General features: G+C 34.6%; 3 protein-coding genes across 3 annotated transcripts; 1 reads left to right on the top strand and 2 right to left on the bottom strand.

The window, feature by feature from the left end:
- The first annotated feature begins 1,340 nt into the window (after positions 1-1,340).
- Positions 1,341-4,100, top strand: LOC144576233 (putative xyloglucan endotransglucosylase/hydrolase protein 32). The gene is made up of 4 exons (XM_078326539.1): positions 1,341-1,617; positions 1,937-2,037; positions 2,238-2,455; positions 3,404-4,100. Exons 1-4 carry the CDS (start codon positions 1,389-1,391, stop codon positions 3,759-3,761), a joined length of 906 nt encoding a protein of 301 aa, XP_078182665.1. The 5' UTR covers positions 1,341-1,388; the 3' UTR covers positions 3,762-4,100.
- An 899-nt stretch (positions 4,101-4,999) lies between these two features.
- On the bottom strand, positions 5,000-11,666 carry LOC144576232 (putative cysteine protease RD19D). The gene is made up of 5 exons (XM_078326538.1): positions 11,442-11,666; positions 10,047-10,347; positions 5,777-5,896; positions 5,449-5,692; positions 5,000-5,360 (listed from the first exon to the last, which is right to left on the bottom strand). The coding sequence occupies exons 1-5, from the start codon at positions 11,588-11,590 to the stop codon at positions 5,092-5,094; spliced, it is 1,083 nt and encodes a 360-aa protein (XP_078182664.1). The 5' UTR covers positions 11,591-11,666; the 3' UTR covers positions 5,000-5,091.
- A 2,988-nt stretch (positions 11,667-14,654) lies between these two features.
- LOC144543924 (rop guanine nucleotide exchange factor 2-like) lies at positions 14,655-18,062 on the bottom strand. The gene is made up of 7 exons (XM_078292374.1): positions 17,792-18,062; positions 17,565-17,681; positions 16,921-17,075; positions 16,548-16,622; positions 16,148-16,417; positions 15,419-15,760; positions 14,655-14,774 (listed from the first exon to the last, which is right to left on the bottom strand). Exons 1-7 carry the CDS (start codon positions 18,060-18,062, stop codon positions 14,655-14,657), a joined length of 1,350 nt encoding a protein of 449 aa, XP_078148500.1.
- Positions 18,063-20,607: the final 2,545 nt, after the last annotated feature.

Below are 20,607 nucleotides of genomic sequence, written 5' to 3'. Positions count from 1 at the left end.
TTGTCTACAAATATAACAAAGAGAAATCAAATCATGGGCCCCAATTTTTAATACAATAATATATCCTGGCTGCAATGTATTTTATGGTTGCCCATTTTGTGGCTCAAAACACTAAGTCTATTTGACCGGTAACTAACTTCTTTCAACTGTTCCAACTACTGCTTAACTATTAGCATGGAGTAATTACAAATGCACCCTCCTTATTTTTAAGTTTTATATCTTTTCATTCTTGTTTCTGAAATTGGATCGAAAAGTACATCATTTTGTAAGTGAGCCTTCACACATTTGTATTACACACTTCACTAATAACAAATGTACAATAGAGGTTTTGTACCTATCTAAAAAAAAGTAATATTTTAAAAAATATATATAAAAAATTTGATCTCCAAGCACATTTTAATATAAAAATCATGTTGCGTGATTCAAATTGACTGTTTAAATATAAAAAATAGAGATAAATGATGTGAGATACGGGAAAATATAAAAGACACGAGGTATTTTAACTATCCTCTTAATTATATGTTATTTCTAAACCAAAATTTGACCAGAAATGTGCTTCTCCACAAAAAAAGTGTGATGAAATTCTTTACATTTAGTACATTCCTTTACTGTTCACACAACTATATCGTTTCAAATGCTAATTAATTTATTTTGATGTTAGGTGCTTGGTTGTAATGTTCCATGTTCTCCAAGAATAATTCATGCGCCATTATTTTGAGCCCACTTAACCAAAATTTCATGCCCCAGAGAAGTCCACCTATAGGCTTATTTGTCCATTTCTCTAAATCGGCTTTACATTTGGGACCATCATGCTTTTCTTGCTATTGGATCTAACTAAATAAAACCTTAATTAGAACCAATACTATCCGACCCATTAATTAGCAATGTAGGATTAAATTCACATTTGGTATGATTTTGTCCATCCTTAGGAAGTATGTGTATATTATTCTTGCAGTGTTATTGTGAACATATATAAATAAATTTTTGACTTATTTTGACTTAACATTTAGTTTAACATTAGACAAATTACCCATATTTTCTTTTAAAAAATAAAGTGGCATTTATCAATTCACAAATTATATAGAGAATTAAAGATTAGTTAATCAAACTTATAGTTTGTTTAACATATAGTTAATTAGAACTAAGCAAAAGCAAATGTTATCATAAGACTAATATTCAACAGACTCAAAAAAAAAAAAAAAAATTTCTTAATTACATTTCAGGTAGTACAAATCTGTACCCGACCCGATATCAACCAGAGCCAGAGAACTGATTGTTCCAATCAGAGACGCCTAGTTCCCTCTCTATATATATCATACATCACATGCACACTCTCCACAGCTTTGTGTCATTCCAAAGTATTAGCGCCCCCCCTCTCTTTACATTCTATGTTGTCTGAATTATTTGGACAAAAAAGAAAAATGGGGCATCTTCTTCCTTTGCTTTTCTTGCTCATTGTACAATACACAAATGCACAACCTTCACCTGGCTATTATCCTAGCACCAAAATCAGGCAAATGCAGTTTTACCAAGGGTACAACACTTTGTGGGGCCCACAACACCAGTCTCTGTCCCAAGACCAGAGTTCTCTCACAATCTGGCTAGACAAGAACTCAGGTACAATAACTGTTTTTACTTTCCTAATTTTTCTTAATTAACATGTATGTTCTAAAGGAATTCAATGATTACAAATCAAAATAATATTATTGCATTTGTGCTTGATAATGACATTTGATTGCCATGCATGCATATTTTGATTTAATCCACATTGTAGGAGATAGTTTCCTTCTGCAATAATATTTCATCAATGAAGTCTGATTTTGCATTTTTTTTTTTAAACTTGCTTTCTTTATGAAAGACTTGTATAATTCATAATTGAAAAACAGAAATTAGTGCTGTTATCTTCTTATATAACTTTTTGACATAAAATATTTAGGAAGTGGATTCAAGTCAAAAAGACCGTACAGAAATGGATACTTTGGAGCCTCAATCAAACTACAAGCTGGATATACTGCTGGTACTAACACTGCTTTTTATGTAAGGATTTATCAACTTTTCTATATTTTTTATTTTTGTTTTCCTTCACTTGCTAGATAAAAAACAACATGTATCAATCTTTTATAGTTTGCTCTCACTAAATATATCATTGTTGTTATGTTTATATATACAACAATCAAAAACAATTTTGAAAAATATTTGACATTGGAACCACATTTTTTTTAAAAAAAAAATTGTAGCTATCAAACAATGAGGCGCATCCAGGTTATCATGATGAGGTGGACATCGAATTTCTGGGGACAATACCTGGAGAGCCTTATACTTTACAAACAAATGTGTATGTGAGAGGCAGTGGAGATGGCAGGATTATAGGCAGGGAGATGAGGTTTCACCTTTGGTTTGATCCAACGGTTGCTTTTCACCACTATGCCATCCTCTGGAATCCTGATGCAATCACGTGAGTTCTACTTGCATCTCTCATTTCTTCCACTGATATTTTAATCTGTAACATTTAAAAAAAAATAAATCAATGCTTCATTATGAGTAAGCGCATAACCTGTACCGGTCTCTTACATACCAACAAAAAACAACACTACTTGGCTCATATTATAGTGGATACATGTGCGAGCCTATATAAATTAAAAACAAAATAGTGAACTCGTTTTATATGTTCCGGAGATCTCTCACCGCTGTCATTTGGCCACATTTGGTACCTTACTATATATATATGAGGAATGTTCTCGCCAAATTAAAAAAGGTTCCTTCTATGAAAACCCACATGGAGTATCTGTTGGATTTTATCTACACCTCTAAATTAATATTCCTTTTATCCACGTGAAGCATCTCTTAATTCTCTTGGCATGGTATGGATTGGTCCCAAATGTACAACGCTTTAACTACTATTGTACACAGTGGCGGCGCATATTCACACTTGCAAAAAAATAATTTTCAAACAGTGCTGATTTAAATTTTCAAACGGTGGCGGCGCATGTTCACACACATTGCATATTACGGATTTATCAGTGCATATTTCGAATTTTCGATCCGAACCTTAAACGTGATATCCATATAAAAATATAGTTAGAGACCGACTTTTACATTTTTGAGAAACCTTTTACTATTTTTTTTATATAGATTGAAAATCATCACTTTCAAATTAATGATTCAAAATTTTCACATTGAGTAATTTTCTGCCTATCTATGAAATAGTGAAAATTCTAAAAATATATATATAATTTATTCTCCAAGTACATTTTCACATGAACTTCTTGTTTAATGATTTGAATTAATTGTTTGCACTTTAAAAAGAAATATATAGATCTAAAGTATGGATTCATCCATATCCTAAATTTGAGATATATTGGGTCATAGTTAACTTTTTGGGCTTTAAAATATTTTTGTACAGTTTCTTTGTTGATGATATTCCAATAAGGCGGTATGAGAGAAAGCTAGAGGCCACATTTCCAGAGAGGCCCATGTGGGTATATGGATCCATCTGGGATGCCTCTGACTGGGCCACAGATGACGGTCGGTACCGTGCCGATTACCGGTACCAGCCATTTGTGGCGCACTACTCGCACTTCGGTATCGGAGGTTGTTCAGCATTTGCTCAGGGTAGTTGTCGTCCAGTGGCAGCGTCGCCTTCTGGGTCGGGTCTGAGCCCGCAACAATGGACCGCTATGCGGTGGGCCCAGACCAACCACATGGTGTACTACTACTGCCAAGATTACAAGAGAGACCATTCTCTCACCCCTGAGTGTTAATTAAAACCTTGATGGTATTTACAAAACTGCCATTGTTGGTTTGTGAGGTACATTTTGTGTGGTCTGGTGAGAATTTTTATTTGCTGCCCTACTATACTGTGTTGTTAACGGTGGTAGAGGCGTTTTTTATTTATTTTTTGTTTTAAAACATGTTGTATTTAAGATTAAAGTGTGAATGTGTAACATGTGTTTTTTTGGGTTCTCGCTTGAAAGGAAGGGTAGAGCACCAATTAAAGACACCAAATGTAAAAGAATTCAAAAGTGAATTCTGTTGTATTCTTTCTTCTTCTTTTTTGTAATCAATGAACTATATATAAATATTACGTATTTGGAAATAAATATAGCAGATGCTGTCATGCTGAGATGCAATGCATGCAATTTGGGTCCGGTTTGTATTTCTCTGTTGTTTGTTTCACAGAAGTATTTGCCTTTCTTTCAGTTATGTACAATTAAGTGCAAATAACAGGCGCTTTTTTGTGTTCTGGGTGCTGAGAGACGCCATGAACTCATATCACCTAATGGAAATAAATCTGCTGTGAGTCACAGGACCCTGCTATTCCAAATCCAACCCTTTACTTAATGAAATGTACAAATCTCAAAATTAGTAGTTTTCTTTGTGCACGAATTTCCAAATAAATAAAGGGATGGATTTGGAATAGCAGGATTCTGTGATTCCTGAAGAACCACAGCAGATCTATTTCCATCACATAATGCAACAGAATTAAATCCGCACCATCCAATCAAAATCCGTGCTAATATTAAAAGGGCTCCGTGGATTAATTTTGATGGGACGATTTGTATTTGAGTGAGAAATAAAATTCGTTCTGATTCATAATACAGAGAAAGAAACAAATGGGGCTAACACAAAGGTTATAGTTTGAAATTTCTGTAACTAGCAAATATTACCAAAAGGTTTACCCAACAATTCCTAATGCTACTTTCCAATTGAAATAAATGGGAAGAAAATTAAATTCATGGTTTGTATTTTGTTGGGATGGGGAACTGTCCCGATGGACACCGGACGGACCGACCAAATTCAGTCTGATATCCATTCAAAACCGTTCAATTCGCGATTCATACGGATAGCATCAACATTCGGACAGATTAAGTGCGCACAAATCTTATTATTGTAGATCAAACAGCTCTGACTGAACATTGGACCAAATAGATCATCGTTAAAAAAAAAAAATAAAAAATAAAAAATAAAGGCAGAAAACAAGTACAAACACTCGTCCACAGTTCGCCACAATCTTTGCATATCTTTTATTTATTTAAAGAAGCTATATTCTAGTCCATAAGTTTAAAATACAAACATTTTCCTTAAACTACTTTATGGGGTGGCAGCCACAGCAGAGACCATACTATCAATGCCACATATATTGTGACCCCTACACAGCTTGTAATAACCACTCTCTCCCCATTTTGCACCCCAGGAGTTCTTGATTTGCCAATAGGGTTTATATCCCAACCTTAAAATAGAAAAACCATGCGAACCGTACCCGACTAGAAGGACACCATGGTTCAACCACTTCTTTGGGCAGATTAAAGGGCACGATACACCCCGCATGTATGTTTGCATAAAGACCGCGTTTAATCCAACTACATCAATTTAAATTAAAATCAACATTAGCTTGTATATAAACCGGGCAAAGAAAAAAGAAGCGACATGATAATCTTTTGTACATACCTGCGAGGGGTCCGCGGTTTACTAGTGCGGCCATAATCTGATCTTCATCGAGGGGTATATTGGTAAAATTGGAAACCTTAACTGCGACCTTGTTCTTGTCAAACTTGCACTGTCCTTGTTTCCCTGCGTAAGGATAGTCTTTCTCCTCCATCAACCCCCCAGATTTGATCAAATATTTGTATGCGTTCGTCATCAGACCGCCATTGCAACCGTTGTCACACTCAGTTTTATCCATTGCATCACACTTCGTATAATACATAGTATAATTAATAATTTGTCAACAGTTGGTCCCTGCAATTAATTTTAGAGAATGTGAAACAAAAAATACCTCATGATCACAGTCTATCAATTGTTGCTCACTGAGATTTAACAGCTTTCCAGTTGCTATGTAGTTTGCACCTTCAATCGCTCCTGTTGTGCTAAAAGACCAACATGATCCACACGAACCCTACATATTAAACAAAAAGAAAGAATTAATTAATTAATTATTCTATCTACTAATAATTATAGAGCTTAACAGAGTTCCAATTTCATTTTCTTGATCTTGGAATTGTGCGGAAGTAGATGCAACTTGATAGAGTTCCAATTAATTTCACTTCCTTTATATTGGAATTATGCAAAAATTCAAGAGGGTTCATATGCCTCCATTTTTTAAACTTTTTCTAACTCAAAATTTGAAACTTTTTTTTTTTTTTGAGAACTTGGTAGATGCTACCAAGATTGTGTTAATAAATGTGTTTACAACATCCGTCCCTAATGTATTACAAGATTTTTTATGCTATTACATCAACATGACCCGCTTGTGAACCCCTTCCCAAGGCCCGATTTCTCATGCTTCCAACTCTATTACCACAATACGTACTCCACAGTACCGCATCCTCTCTTGCTCGGTTCACAACTACCACTGTTGGTAACTTGACTCCTCGAAATATGAATTCATTTCTTTGTCTCCACAACGACCATAAAACTGCCATGAATGCAGTGGCCCATTGCTGCCTATTTTGCCCCTGTGTCTGACCACCGATTCGAATTGATGCCTCCCAAGTATCTGTGACAGTTGGTGCGTGTTGGTAGAGATTACGACACCTTCCCCATACCTCCATCGCATTAGGACATTCGAAAAACAGATGTTGAGAAGACTCAATAGGACAGTCATCACACATAACACACTGCATATCACATTGCATACCCCTCCTCCACATTACTTCATGTGTAAGTATTCTGTTATGTAGCAGCAAATAGGTGAAAAACTTCACCTTAGATGGCGCAGCTGCTGTCCAAAGTTCCATATAATGCCAACCAATTTTACCAGCTGAAATGATTGTATTATAAAGAGAAGATGCCGAATAAATTCCATTTGTTGACCAGCGCCAATGCGCATGATCTTCACCACCTGTCAGAACAGGTACCGGAACCGGTACCGTACCAGTAAGTGGTAGTTCTGCTGAAACTGCCTCTTGTAGAGAGATTAGCTGTGAGGGAGGTCTCGGTTGACCATCTCTCAAGTGTCTTAGTGGCCTATCACCCATCCAGTTATCGAACCAGTAAGAGATGCAGCTGCCATCACCTATTGTCCATTTGATACACCATTGAAACAATGGGTAGAGCTTGATTAATTGATTCCAAAAAAATGACCCAGTTACTAACCACACTTTAGGACCATCTCTACTCGGCCTATGCTTTCGAAGAGAATTAATTAGTTCATACCAGAGACTACCCGGTTGATTCGTAGCCTTCCACCACCATCTGAGTAGAAGAGAGTTATTCCTTAATTCTAGATTCGGTACCCCTAGCCCACCATATCTCTTTGGATGACAAATAATCTCCCAACTAATTAAAGGAATACCCTTCTTCTCACCCACTGTTTTGCCCCACAAGAAATTTCTACAGATTTTTCCAATTCTTTTTAGTACCCACTTAGGCAATGCAAAACACGTCATGAGATAGATAGGTACACTGCTTAAGACTGAGTTGATTAGCTGAATCCGTCCCCCTTTTGACAGCATCTTACCAAGCCAGCTTTCTACTCTATTTTCAATCTTCTCAATTAAAGGAAGGAAATCATGTTTGCGAGGTCTTTTGATCGAAAGAGGCATGCCTAAATATGAAATTGGCATTTCAGTTTGTGTACACCCCATAACGGTAGCCACCATCCATGTCTTGTATTGACTAAGGTTGATAGGGCAAAAAGAACTCTTCTCAAAATTGATGTGCAAACCTGAAATTTTCGAAAATAATTTCAGAACCAGTTTAAGAGTGATGATTGTTGGCAGATCCGCATGTGCAATTACCGCCGTATCATCGGCATATTGAAATGCAAGAATTGGGCTAGGAAGTTTGGTCGAGATTGGCAAATTTAAAGTCTCATTTGCACTATATATCATCCGTTGCATAACATCCACTGCTATTAGAAATAGCATGGGCGATAACGGATCCCCTTGTCGGAGGCCCCGTTTATGAGTGAAGTAGGCTGATGCCTCTCCATTAATAATAACTCGAGAACTGGCTGTGTGAAGTAACATCTCTATCCATTTGATCCACTTTAAAGGGAAACCTCTAGCGCGCATCACACTTATTAAGAATTCCCAATTAACAGTGTCAAATGCCTTTGCAAAATCGATTTTAAAGAAAACCGCAGGTTGCCGAACCTGTGATACATGTTGCAAGATTTCTCTGACCACCACAAAATTTTCTGAGATTTGGCGCCCCTTTACAAAAGCTGTTTGGTTGATAGAGATGAGTTGAGGCAAGAAATGGGATAACCTTGTAGCCAATAATTTTGAGATTATTTTCGGTATTAGGCTAATAATGCTTATAGGCCGAAAGTCTTTAAGTTCAATTGCATCCGGTTTTTTTGGTATCATGACTATGTTGGCAGTGTTTAACGGCCTCAAATCAATCCCTTCATAATAAAATTCATTGACCATCCTAAACACATCCTCCTTAATCTCAGTCCAGTAAATTTTAGCAAACTCACTAGGCAATCCATCCGGACCCGAAGCTCGGTTATTTGCCAAACTAAAAACAGTACCCTCTATCTCCTGATATGTGAATGGATCCTGTAAGGTCGATAGATCAGGCCCATTTGCATACAGTAATGAGGGATCAAACGGTTCTACCCGATTTTGCATGCCCAATACTGATTTCATGTGGTTGTGAAAGAGGACCCGAATCCGATTGCCATCAGTAACCAATTCCTCTTGAAACAAAATTGTTTGTACTGTTTTTATTCGAAGCCTGGAGGATGCAAAAGAGTGAAAAAATCTGGTATTATTGTCTCCTTCAGCTAGCCATCGGCATCTTGCTCGTTGCTGCCATCTAACCTCTATGATAGTTGACAAATAATACGCCTTTTCTCTCCACATTTGCCTTTGTGAAAATTCATCTTGACTGAGTGGTCTGTTTTCCTCAATTCGATCTAATGTCAGGATGGCTTCTTTAGACGAATTCAGCTCCTTCTCCAGATGGGTTTGAGACCGCAAGTGCCATTGCCTTAACTGTTGGTGCATGAGTTGTATCTTTTCACTAATTTGGGTTGAAATTACACCCGATATCACTGCTGCAGGTGGTTGCTGCCACACTCGTCGCACCATATCTCTGACCTGATGAGAAGAAAACCAGATTTTTTCAAACCTGAATTGTTTTGGGGCTGTTTGCGGCTGCTTGCACGTAAGCAAAAGAGGGGCATGATCAGAGACGACTACTTCTAAGGCTGACAAAATGATCGAGGGGAATTGACTCGACCAGTCCTGACTGATGAAGGCTCTGTCGAGTTTTGAGAAGGTTGGTACAGGTCTTTTATTAGACCAAGTGAAGGTTCTATTTCTCAAAGGAACATCCAGCAGCTCAAAGTCCCTAATAAAATCATTGAACTCATTCAATAATCTAAAATTTCGCATGTCTCCTGATCGGTCCACCAACCAACGCACAAGGTTAAAATCTCCCACCAATATCCAAGGATTAGATATGTGAGTAGACAAGGATCTTAGTTCAGTGATAAAAGCCACCTTCTCCTCATCTCGGAATTTGAAACTTAAATGTTAAAATAAACATTTAGATATAATATACACCAATTTCTCTATGCACATGTAAAAAGATTATGACATTTCAACTTTATTTTGTTATCAAGAGCTCGAAAAAAAAAAAAAAAAAAAAAAAAAAAATACACTAATGTGAATAATTTGCACATAATTTCTTGATGTTGTTATTTCAACTTAGTGATTCACATCTAACGGTTTATATTGGCATATAAATTTTAGAATTCTTTTTATTAGAAAATTAAAAGATAAGAGGCATGATGGAGGCATTTGAACCCTCCTCAAAATTCAATAACACATCGCAGTTGTTCAATTCAAACAAGTATTACAAGCAAACATGCTGCAGATGCAAAACACACTTAAAAGTCCCAATTCTGGTGTCTCTTGGAGTCAGAAAAAAATTGAACTCATTTACATCAATTTTACCAGAACCTCCCTAATTCAGTCAACATAAAAACTTAATAATAAGTACTCTTTAAATCGGATGACCTACAGTCTGGAAAGCGTGGACAACCTACTATTACCAGTTAAATCAAGAAGCGAAGCAAGCACTGCACATACCTGCATCTTGACCTCTGTAACAGCGCCCTTCTCTCTCCAATCAAAACTCTTCGGCAACCTCTGCACCTCCTCTCGCGGCACAGTTGGGATCTGGTTAGCAAACTCTCTCATATTTTCCTCTCCTGTTTTCAAGCCCAACAATTGGGTCTCAAATTCCTCCTCAGTCAGGTCTGAGAATGGCGTGATGCCATGCTTTGCTGTGGGGTCAAGTAGCTGGTGCTCCGCAGCACGTGCAACGTTGCGTGCAAATACACGTAACCGGTACGCGTACTCGACTGGGTGAGCATATTGCTTCCCATACCTGTCATTTGATGGATTAAAATCTTTATCTCAATTATTTTATATTATTTTCTATTTTTATAGCTAGGATCAGGAGAAATGGTATGCATGTTATTAATGTGTTTAATTCCCTCAGCATTAGGGGTGTTCATTGGTTCGGTTCGGTTCGGTCCAAACCCAATTAAAATAGGCAAACCAAAGTTTTAATCGGTTTTCAAAAATCAAACCGAACCAAAAAAAATCAGTAGGAAAATAGCCTGAGTCAGCATGAAGTAGAATTGAGAGTATTTTGTAAATGGTCTGGCTTTTTGACAAGATATATATATTTTTTTAAATCAGTAGGCAAATAGCCTAACAGTTTTTTTGTTAAACTAAAAAAAAGGTACAGAGTATTATTTACAAATAAAAAAGGGAATAATTAATACAGTGGATAGTTCTTTTCTTGAAAATACAGTGGATAGTTCAAATTAAAGTTCAACAAACTGACTTAAAAAATTGTTTGTTCCCGAAAGAGAGAAAAAAATGTAGCGGGCTCGAGAGGAGTTGTGCCCATCGTAAATTTTCTTATTTCTTTCATGACAATTTAGATGTATATTTTTCCTCAAATTTTTGGGCATCTGACCATATTTACGTTTCTTTATTTTATTTTATGTAATTCTATTTTACATCACGATATGATGCATCCAGTTTCCAGTAACATCTTTTTAGATTTCATTAAAATGGAAATGTTGATATTTTAATTTTTTTTTTTCTAGAATAGAATAGAATAGGCTGTATACCAAATTTTGTGCAATTTGATAACTTGTTTGGTCATTCATCAAGCTATATGAAAAATTTCAACGGAAATTTCTTAAACCACTGATTCAATGGTTTTGACCGATAATTAAGTAACATCTAAATTGCAGAAAAAATCGATACGTGCCCTATTTAAATGATAAAAAAAATAAAAAACATATCTACAATTCTATTTTTTTATTTGAACAATTTTTTCGAAAGTATCAAATAGATGTCCATTAGAATTACCTTTACTATAATAATATTTACATTTTCCATTAATTAAAAGTTAAAACCTAAAGAATTGTTTATTTTCGGAAATTGAACAGTTGCATGCAGTACCTTGTTATAAAGGATTGGAACTCGCTTTCGAGATGATGCGGTGCAGTCACCTGAAGGATTGTTTGATCCACTGTTTGACGACCGAGTGCAACGGCGGCACAAGATAGCAAGAAGAGAACCAGTGGGATAACATGCGCCCCCAATGCCATTTTTCCGGTGATCAGATTTTGAGAGAGAAGCAGAGCAGATAGAGAGAGAGAGAGAGGAGAATCTAATGGAATGGAAGGAAATACTGTGAAGTGGTTTAATCGGTTGCAATTGAGATGCGTTCTTCAATTAAATTACTTAGTTTACCACTGTGGCTTATCGTTTTGGACGAGGGTAATTATGGAATTAAAGAAATATGGAAAAAGAAAAAGCGTGAGTAACTGAACTGAAATATTGCGGGCGGTGGTTTGTTTAATCGGGTTCTAATTTAGATGCCTTCTTCCAGAAATTTACTTAGTCTACCACTGGCTTATCGATTTGGACGAGGGTAATTATGGAATTAAAGGAAATATAGAAAAGAAAAGGCGTTAGTAACTGAACCCGGGCCGGGTGGGCAAGTGACTAAATATTTAAGTCGTGGATTTCCATTTATTCACGATTATGCCATTGGAAAAACAATGTTAGTGAGGGGGAGGGGTTGAATGGTAAATTTTTAAGTATCATGCGGTGCGAACTCTGAGCGAGTGTTTGAATAATTGAATTAGGCGATTTACACACTTACTCAAAAAAAAAGATCTTGCACAACTTTACATTTTGCCATAGAGTTAACTTACAAGGGGTAATGGACGATGGGCTTAATGGTAATTTGGTAGCGTGCCCTGCCGCTGCGTGCTATGGTGCAAAGTGAGATCAATTTACACCTGGTGTAAAAAGCGCAAGGGACATGTCGGTGTACTATGGAACAGAATCTGGGTCCCATCCGATGACAGTTTTTCCCTTCATTCTGTGAACCATGTTCATTCGATTTTCTTCCCAAGCACACAGGATAACGGCTCTCACTATCGTGACGCGTGGCAGACGGTATAACACGTGTCAGTGTCTAAATGTTGACCAAAAGTGTGATGAAGCAGATATCATATGTGGCTTAATATTTAGTGGAGCACGTGCTGCGCTGTTTATATCTTACATCGTTATTATAAAAATTATATCTTATGTTATTAAAAAATAAAAATTCTAAAAAATATATGAATAATTATATGAAATCCCCACTCTCATCTCCCATTTTTCCCGCACTCTCTCTCTTCCTTAACTGTCATATATTCCCCCACTAATTTCGTTAAAAGTTTCTTTTTTTCCTCGCATTAAATTAGACTGTCATTTAATATCAATCCCCGCATTAATTATGCCTTTCTCTAATAACAATTCCCGCATTAATTATTCCTTTAAAAATAATCTCCGCATTAATTATACTGTTATCTAATAACAATCCCCGTTAATAAATGTTTATCTGTTAATTGATGTTCAAAAAAATATTTATTATTATTTTTTAGAAGTATTTACTCTTGTAACATAGAGTATTTATCCATGTAACATAAAATATTTATCATTATGTCTGAGAGTATTTATCATTGATGTTTTACTGTAAGTTGCAATTATGTCTGAGAAGTATTTATCTATGTAACATAAAATATTTATCATTATGCATGAGAGTATTTATCATTGATGTTTTACTGAAAGTTGCAAGTATGCCTGAGAAGTATTTATCCATGTAACATAAAATATTTATCTATATAATGTAAAGTATTTACCTATGTAACATAAAATATTTATCATTATGTCTCAGAGTATTTATCATTGGGTGAGGGGATTGTTTATTTAATGGTCTCCAGTTGTGCGGGGACGATTAAAAAAAAAAAAAAATTTGTGCGGGGACAATTAATGAATTGATTTATTATTTCATAAATAGAGATCATTACATAGGATTTAATACCTGACAAATTCAAGTTAAATACCTGCAGTTTTTTAAACGCTCATTAATGATTGAGTGGTCCCCCCATGTTTAATGGTCCTCAGTTGTGCGGGGACGATTCAAAAAAAGAGGAAATTTTGTGCGGGGACAATTAATGATTGATTTATTCTTTCATAAATAAAGATCATTGCAGAGGGTTTAATACCTGACAAATTCAAGTTAAATACCCGCAGTTTTTTAAACGCTCATTAATGATTGAGCGGTCCCCCCATGTTTTTTTTGGCAGTATCTACGGGGATAAATGCGGGGTGGAGGCTGCGGGAATTATTATCAACGTCTAAAATATATATTAGTAATTCGGTAAAGTATTTAATTTGCACTTCTGTATGATTGTTTACATAAAAAAAAGTGATGAACACTTCAATACATAATTAAATTAACAGAGTGCCGCTCATACTTGTTCATTAATCACCATAACTCGCTCACCTTTCTCCATTTATCTTCTCCTAAATCCTAGTCTAATAATATCCCTCTTTGATGTGCTCTGTCATGTATCAATATACTTATCGAATAATACAAGTTATTTGTCAGTCATTTACGATAAATATTTTACAATAAATCGGTGGCGGTTCTATCTGTTGTGCTTTTGGCCCGTAAATCAAATCAAATTGACATATACTGATATGCCTCTGTTTTATTGAAAGAGTTCTTGGGATTACAATGTCCGTAGAATTTACTACACATAAAATCACTTGCGTCCTTTGAAAATTGGATATTACTTTCTGCATAATGATTCTCCTGTCACTGTTTAATGTTGATTTCAAAAGTATAATTCAATTACTCTATTGGTACAACCTTTTGCGTTTGTTGTTAGTATGTAGATCTAAGGAAAAAAAAAGACACACACTTAAAGATAGCAAATTTAACATAAGTGGTTTAATATGATATATGCTGATTTCGTTAAAATTACTAATAAAGAATGATATATATTTTTGACATAAAGAAATTTTCAAAATGAATTGAAAAGAAATAATATCCACGTGCAAGGTTTAATATTCTCTTTCCAAGAAAATGGCACAAAATTACTCCCCAAGCGGCACCATGCATGCATGATGCCTCAGATTTATATACATTTCAGTTTTTAAAAATAAGAAAACAACAACCAAATAAAATAAAACATGATTCATGATGTTTAGTAGAAAACTAGAATGTATATATATATATACTTGACCTACGTTAGTTAGATTCTAAAAATGCTTATATAAATTTAAGGGTCATTCAAAGGCTATATATAGCATTGAATTTTAGATTGGAATTTAGTAGCCTTTTCTTGCTGCATCATCAGCTAGAAGCACATCATCAATCCATGACACAATGTTATATGCCAAACTCTCAAGTACCCTTGAGTAGCTTTCTAAAATTGATTGTCCCACATCCTATCAAGTAATTAATAAGAAAATAAAAGAGAAAAAGAAAAATAAATATATTAGCAACTCATGTTAGGAAAAAGAGTGAGGCTATGGTAATATGCGTATTATGAATCGATGTGTGCTATCAATTTATATCTTTATTTTTTAATTTCAAACAATTGATCTGAATCGCTAAATATGATCTTCATATGAAATTGCACTTGGAGACTGATTTTTTTTTTTTTTTCATTTTTTAGGACCTTTTTACTATTGTTTCAGATAGATAGAAGATCACTACTTTCGGATGATTCATAATTTTTAGACCATGTGATTTTCTATCTATCTAAACAGATAGTAAAAAATTCTAAAAAATGTAAAATTTGGTCTCCAAGTGTATTTCATACGAAAATCATGTTTAACAGTTTGGGTCAACTATTTGAATTTTGAAAATAAAAATATAGATCAATAGCATGGAACGATCCATAATATGCATATCACCATAGCTTCACTATTAGAAAATTAACAAATGTCCTTGATATGGTGTCTAGAAGGGTTTTTCTTCATCAATTAATACTAACAAAGATGCTCTGCTTTTCTGAGGAGGTATACATATATCTATCAACAGAAATATAGAAATATACTAACTGGTACAGAAATCCTATATCACATACCTTGTTATAGTGAATTTTGCTGGTATCAAGCGTAGTCTGGGACAAACTAGGAAATTTATGCTTCAAAGCGAGTAACAAACTCTGCGCACGGCTCATTAAAATAGTGTTTTTATCTCCATCTGCCATGTGTTCTGATTTATAACTCATGTCCCATGACGACTTGACGTGGCCCACATTTACTTTGCGCTTCCAAATATAAAGCGCGGCCTCAACCTTGTCAGCTATTTCCAAGGCTTCATGCTCTGAGGCAATGTCGAGGCAGTTAAGCACATAGTCAGCTGAGAATTGCTCTGTCGTCTGCATGTGCTTGTATATTGCGTCTCCTACACTCAGACGACCGCTCTGATAAAAACATACCAACAGGGAGAAACAGATGAACTAGTTAGATTATGATCATACATTAAAGCAAGAACTGAAATTTTGACTCTTCCCTTTCTAATTATCTGTTACTGTACTGATACCAGGTAGTTATAATTCTTTTGGGTTCTTCTCAGTTGTCAGAATAGTAGTTTGTGTAATTTTTTGTTTCGTAATTAATGAAACGGGTAGCTTTGCTATATTTTATTTTTTTAAAAAAAGCAACTGTTCTGTTTCAATACATCACATAACATATGACGCATTAATTTCAGTATTCGATCTTTTTATTTTTCTCAGTTTTCTTTTGCTTTTATAGATGATTGGAATTTGGTTTGCCATATGATAAAATCACTGGTAAACTGGTGGGGGTACCTTCGGAAGTGTAGTTAGGTATGAATCGGGAACATCCATCTCAGCCAGTATATCATTGTTTATCGCCATGGCAGCCTTGTGAATCTGATTTGCGCAGTCTCTCTTCTGTTGTAGTTCCTTGCGTGCACGCTCTGGGAGACCGTTTTCTGGAATGCAAGGAACCGGGATCCACCACTTGTCCTCAGAGCGATGAAATGAGTTTGTGTCAAAAGACTGCTTTTTCGGGTCGGCGTACCAGAACTCTGTGCCATGAAAACTATCTAAAATATCCTGAAATAATACATTCAATTTAATGACACGTTTGATATGTCATTCTTCAGGAGAGCTCTATACTCCAATTCTATTTTATAGAAAATACAGGATATTTAAGCAATTGATAAGGAGAAGCGTGAGGCCTTACCAGTAACATGTTTTCCAGTTTCTCAAGTGCAGGGAGGTTCATCATAATATCCATCCTTGGTTTTGCTGCCATTACCTGCATATATTAGGCAATATGTAAAGAAACATTTTAATTTGGACTAACAATAGGTAGAAAAGCAATGTCAAAAAACTTGCAAAATTAGATATTTTAAAATAAATTGAAGTGATTGTCTGGCTTCATATCTTTTACATCAAAGGATTTTTTCTGGATTTATATATTATAATGAACCAACTTGATTATCTTGTGCATGTTAGAAATTATTACCTTTATTTATGTTTTCTTTCTTAGTATTTTAAAGCACCATATCTTTGGTTAATTTGAGGAACTTTGAGATTGGTGCTGATTTCCTTACCTCATTTGCATGGCCCCCGGGCATAGTTTGTTCTGTAGGAGATGGGTCTAGTATGAAATCACAAATTGAGAGAAAACAATCCATCTCTCTTCGCCACATTGATTTTGCCTCAGGCGACAGTGGTTCCAGCTTATGACATGTTCCAAATATTGTAGCTACATTGATAGAAAAGATACGAAGATAATTCACTTGAGAGAAATGAGAAAAATAATTTATCACGAAAACAAGACTTTTATTTAGGGACTGTTCACCTACTAATGTTAGCTGAGACTTCTCACCAAAGATAAGAGGCTTTTATTTTAATTTTGTAAACATACATATTAGTAATCAATCACCTACTAATTAAAAAAAAAAAAAAAAGCATTGCATGATAAGTCCATACATACAAACATGTTCAATTCTTCTTAATTTATTTCTACCAAATCAAATCTGATCTCGGTTGCAATTGTAATGAAACACCATTAAATTGTAATTGTAATTTAACTTTCTTTAGCCCAGTTGAACATATTTAAAGAAATCGGTTAACTATTGATGTTTGTTGCTAATTCAAACAAATTATGCACATTTGGTGAATTATTTTTTAAAAATGGATCACAGGTTATATTAATAAATAAAAGCTTAATTAAGCACACAAAAAAAATTACCATAAAGATTTGTAATGGCATTTGTGATGGCAACAGCAGTACAAACACCTTTCCCTCCCCCTGACATATCTTCTCCGAGCATAAGCTTTGAAAATTTCTCTTTCATCAATTCCAATTCTATTGAAATTTGGGAATTCATTATGTATTAATTTCTCCATAATAGCAGAAGTTATTCACTTTTCAATTGTTCAATTTCTCCAAATGGTGCAAAATGCATTTTAACTTACCTTGTTCTTCAGACTTAGCATATGACACATCGACGTGCTTCTTCATGCTGAGTCTGTTAAGAAGAGGCGAATTAGGCGGACGAGGCGCAACTTTTGAGGCGTGACGTGGTGGCGGAGTTGATGTAGTGCTCTCTTCTTCGTCTGTATGGGAATAATATGAGTGGCTTGAATCAGTGCGGGAATAACGAGAGTTGTATCCCGGTGACGGATGAGAATAAGTGTGATCTGACATGTTGTTGCTCCTCATGGGGCTATTCATCATCCTTGCCATGGCAATTTTGTTGGTTGTTGGTAACAATATATATTAGATACACTGCATTGATAACATTGACATGAGGGGTGCATGATGCAAATCTTTTCTATCAGAGAAAATTATTACTTTCTTTAATTAATTCAACATGCATGGTATTACCTGATGATCATTTGAGTTGCTTAATCCAACTGACAAAGGCCATTATCTCCTGGGATACCTCCTTTTTATTTCTCTCTTTCTCAATGTCTTATTTTCTAAACTAGCAAAGGCTAAATGATTAATACAGGGCTTGTTTTTCTCTCATTTGTCTTTAGATATATTATTAAAATATAAACCAAGCGCTTCAAAATTTCAAAGAAGTGGGGGACTACAAATCTTTACTCTTTTTAAGTTTTATTTAATTATATAGTTCTTTGTGAAAATTCTAATGTGGATGAAAGGTTGTTAATTAGTATATATATATGGATTGACAATTATGTTTCTGAGATTAAATAAACATTTATCTTTGGAAAAAAAAAGTTTAAGTAGCATTTAGAATCCATAGAGTCGTTATTACCAAAACATTTTAGATTGCCTAATTAAGTATCTTTTTTTTAAGAAACCTAATTAAGTATCTTTAGTTGAAGAAATATGAAAAAATAATTTTGGAACCCTCTGGAGTCGTCTGGAGAAATAAAATAAATATAATACTTGTTTTGCAATGTAAAATAGTTGCTACTGATAGCTTCTATCTGTATCAATATTTTTTTTTGTGTTGTTTTACTTCAAGATAAACAACAACAATAACAACAATAATAATAAAAATTTAAGTTGTGACCACATCATGGCTTCCATGATCTAGTTAATGAATTATTTAAGGAGGCGCATTAATTAAATAAATCATCATATCTAAATATTCCATTTCTTCGGCCGGGTTGTATAAAATAGCATCATCACATATATATATAGTGCAAACCAATTTGAGATTAAGGCGATCCACCAAATGTGGACCCTATATACCAAGTCAGAAAACTTAAAGAGAATAACAATAAACAAGTCAAGCCAGGTTTTTAATTTACTGGTTTTTTATCATGTCACAGCTTGCTTTGACTCGACTAGTTTATAAACTGGTACTGTTGCAATTATATTGACAGCGGAATAAGAGCATCCGGAGCCGTATAGATAGTTAAGAAAATTAGTCACGTCAGTATTACCGATTCTGTCACAGACTCGACACAAGTTACTGTGATTCTATGTTACTCGGATACTTCAGATTAACCTTTGTATCCGTATCGGACACTTATTGGATACCGATACACACTCGATATAGCACCGATAAGGATCCGCTTACGTGACATATCTTTACTCAGTCGATACGTACGGTCGCCAATACTCCGTTGAAACTCACAGATACGACTGGATACGTGTGGATCGAACCCATCAGCGCCCGTGCACCAGTGAACCGTACGCCCGCGAACTGCGTATACACCAGCAAAATAAGTACCTTTTCTGCTGTGCGCGTAATTCGAATCTGGAAAGTCCCAGTGCAAAACCTTTAACCACTCCACAAGAGTTTTCTTTGTGATATTAACCAGTAATTATAGTATATAATCTATTCTTATATTAAGCCTTTAAAGTTTTATAGCTGATTCAGTAAATTATACTTTTGTAATATTATCTTTTTAATTAGACTTTTTATGATTATTTAAATGCAATATATAAATTAATAAAAAAATAGTATATATGTATGTATATGTGTGTGTGTATATATATAAATAAATAAACGTATCGTATCTTAGATTTTTAAAAATTACAGTATCGCCGTATCGTATCTGATACAATATCCGTACCCAAATCCATGCAACATAGCTGTTACGTTTTTCGCGTGGCACATGGTTTTTTTTTTTTGGATAAAAAATGATGCGTAAAAACATGTCAGTATGTCACACAAATTAATTGACTTGATTATGTTACATGATATGTTATGAGACTAAATTTTTCATCAATATTTTTTTATTACATTTTATTTACAATAGTATCTTATTTTTTAGTATTTTAATATTAATTTCTATGAATTAACTTAAAACCTGAAAAAAAATAAACATAATCAATCACATTACATTTGATCTACACGTGACATATTTATTTGTGTGACGTGATTGCTTTTCACTATTTTACTCATGTTACATTATTTTTTTCTATCACATAATGTAATTAAATCATAACGTGTTAGTCGCGTCACATCACGTTTTTTCTTCTCGGTATATAATTAATTATCAGCTGATAACCATCGTTATTATACTAGTGCAAATTCACAAGGTGTGAATTTATAGTATATATTCTCACAAAAAAAATGTCACGGCAGCTAATATTTTATTTTTAAAATTAAAAGGCAAATTATAGACTATTAAATTTTTATATAGTTCTTAGTACATTCCATTTTTATAATATATATATTTTATGTCATCAACAACTCGTAAGTCATTTATTGTCACTGTAAGTCATTTAGTCGACAAATTGAAATATTATTGTAATGCATTAAAATAGTGGTGATCACATTAAGTCCTCATATATTGAAAGTATT

The sequence above is a fragment of the Carex rostrata genome, chromosome 25 (assembly GCF_964058835.1).
Source record: "Carex rostrata chromosome 25, lpCarRost1.2, whole genome shotgun sequence".
Lineage (NCBI taxonomy): Eukaryota > Viridiplantae > Streptophyta > Magnoliopsida > Poales > Cyperaceae > Carex > Carex rostrata.
This window is presented reverse-complemented; position numbering and strand designations above follow the sequence as displayed.

Bases quoted from the DNA above. Each gene is read 5' to 3' on its own strand.
- LOC144576233 (XM_078326539.1), top strand. From the start codon at position 1,389: ATGTTGTCTGAATTATTTGGACAAAAAAGAAAAATGGGGCATCTTCTT. The intron at 2,038-2,237 runs GTAAGGATTTAT...AAAAAATTGTAG, and splicing joins GTACTAACACTGCTTTTTAT to CTATCAAACAATGAGGCGCA. The intron at 2,456-3,403 runs GTGAGTTCTACT...ATTTTTGTACAG, and splicing joins TGGAATCCTGATGCAATCAC to TTTCTTTGTTGATGATATTC.
- LOC144576232 (XM_078326538.1), bottom strand. From the start codon at position 11,590: ATGGCATTGGGGGCGCATGTTATCCCACTGGTTCTCTTCTTGCTATCT. The intron at 10,348-11,441 runs GTACTGCATGCA...ATCAAATGACAG, and splicing joins TTCCAATCCTTTATAACAAG to GTATGGGAAGCAATATGCTC. The intron at 5,361-5,448 runs GTATGTACAAAA...AAATTGATGTAG, and splicing joins AAACCGCGGACCCCTCGCAG to TTGGATTAAACGCGGTCTTT.
- LOC144543924 (XM_078292374.1), bottom strand. From the start codon at position 18,062: ATGGCAAGGATGATGAATAGCCCCATGAGGAGCAACAACATGTCAGAT. The intron at 17,682-17,791 runs GTAAGTTAAAAT...AAATTTCAATAG, and splicing joins TGCTAAGTCTGAAGAACAAG to AATTGGAATTGATGAAAGAG. The intron at 16,623-16,920 runs GTAAGGAAATCA...TAATATATGCAG, and splicing joins CCGGGGGCCATGCAAATGAG to GTAATGGCAGCAAAACCAAG.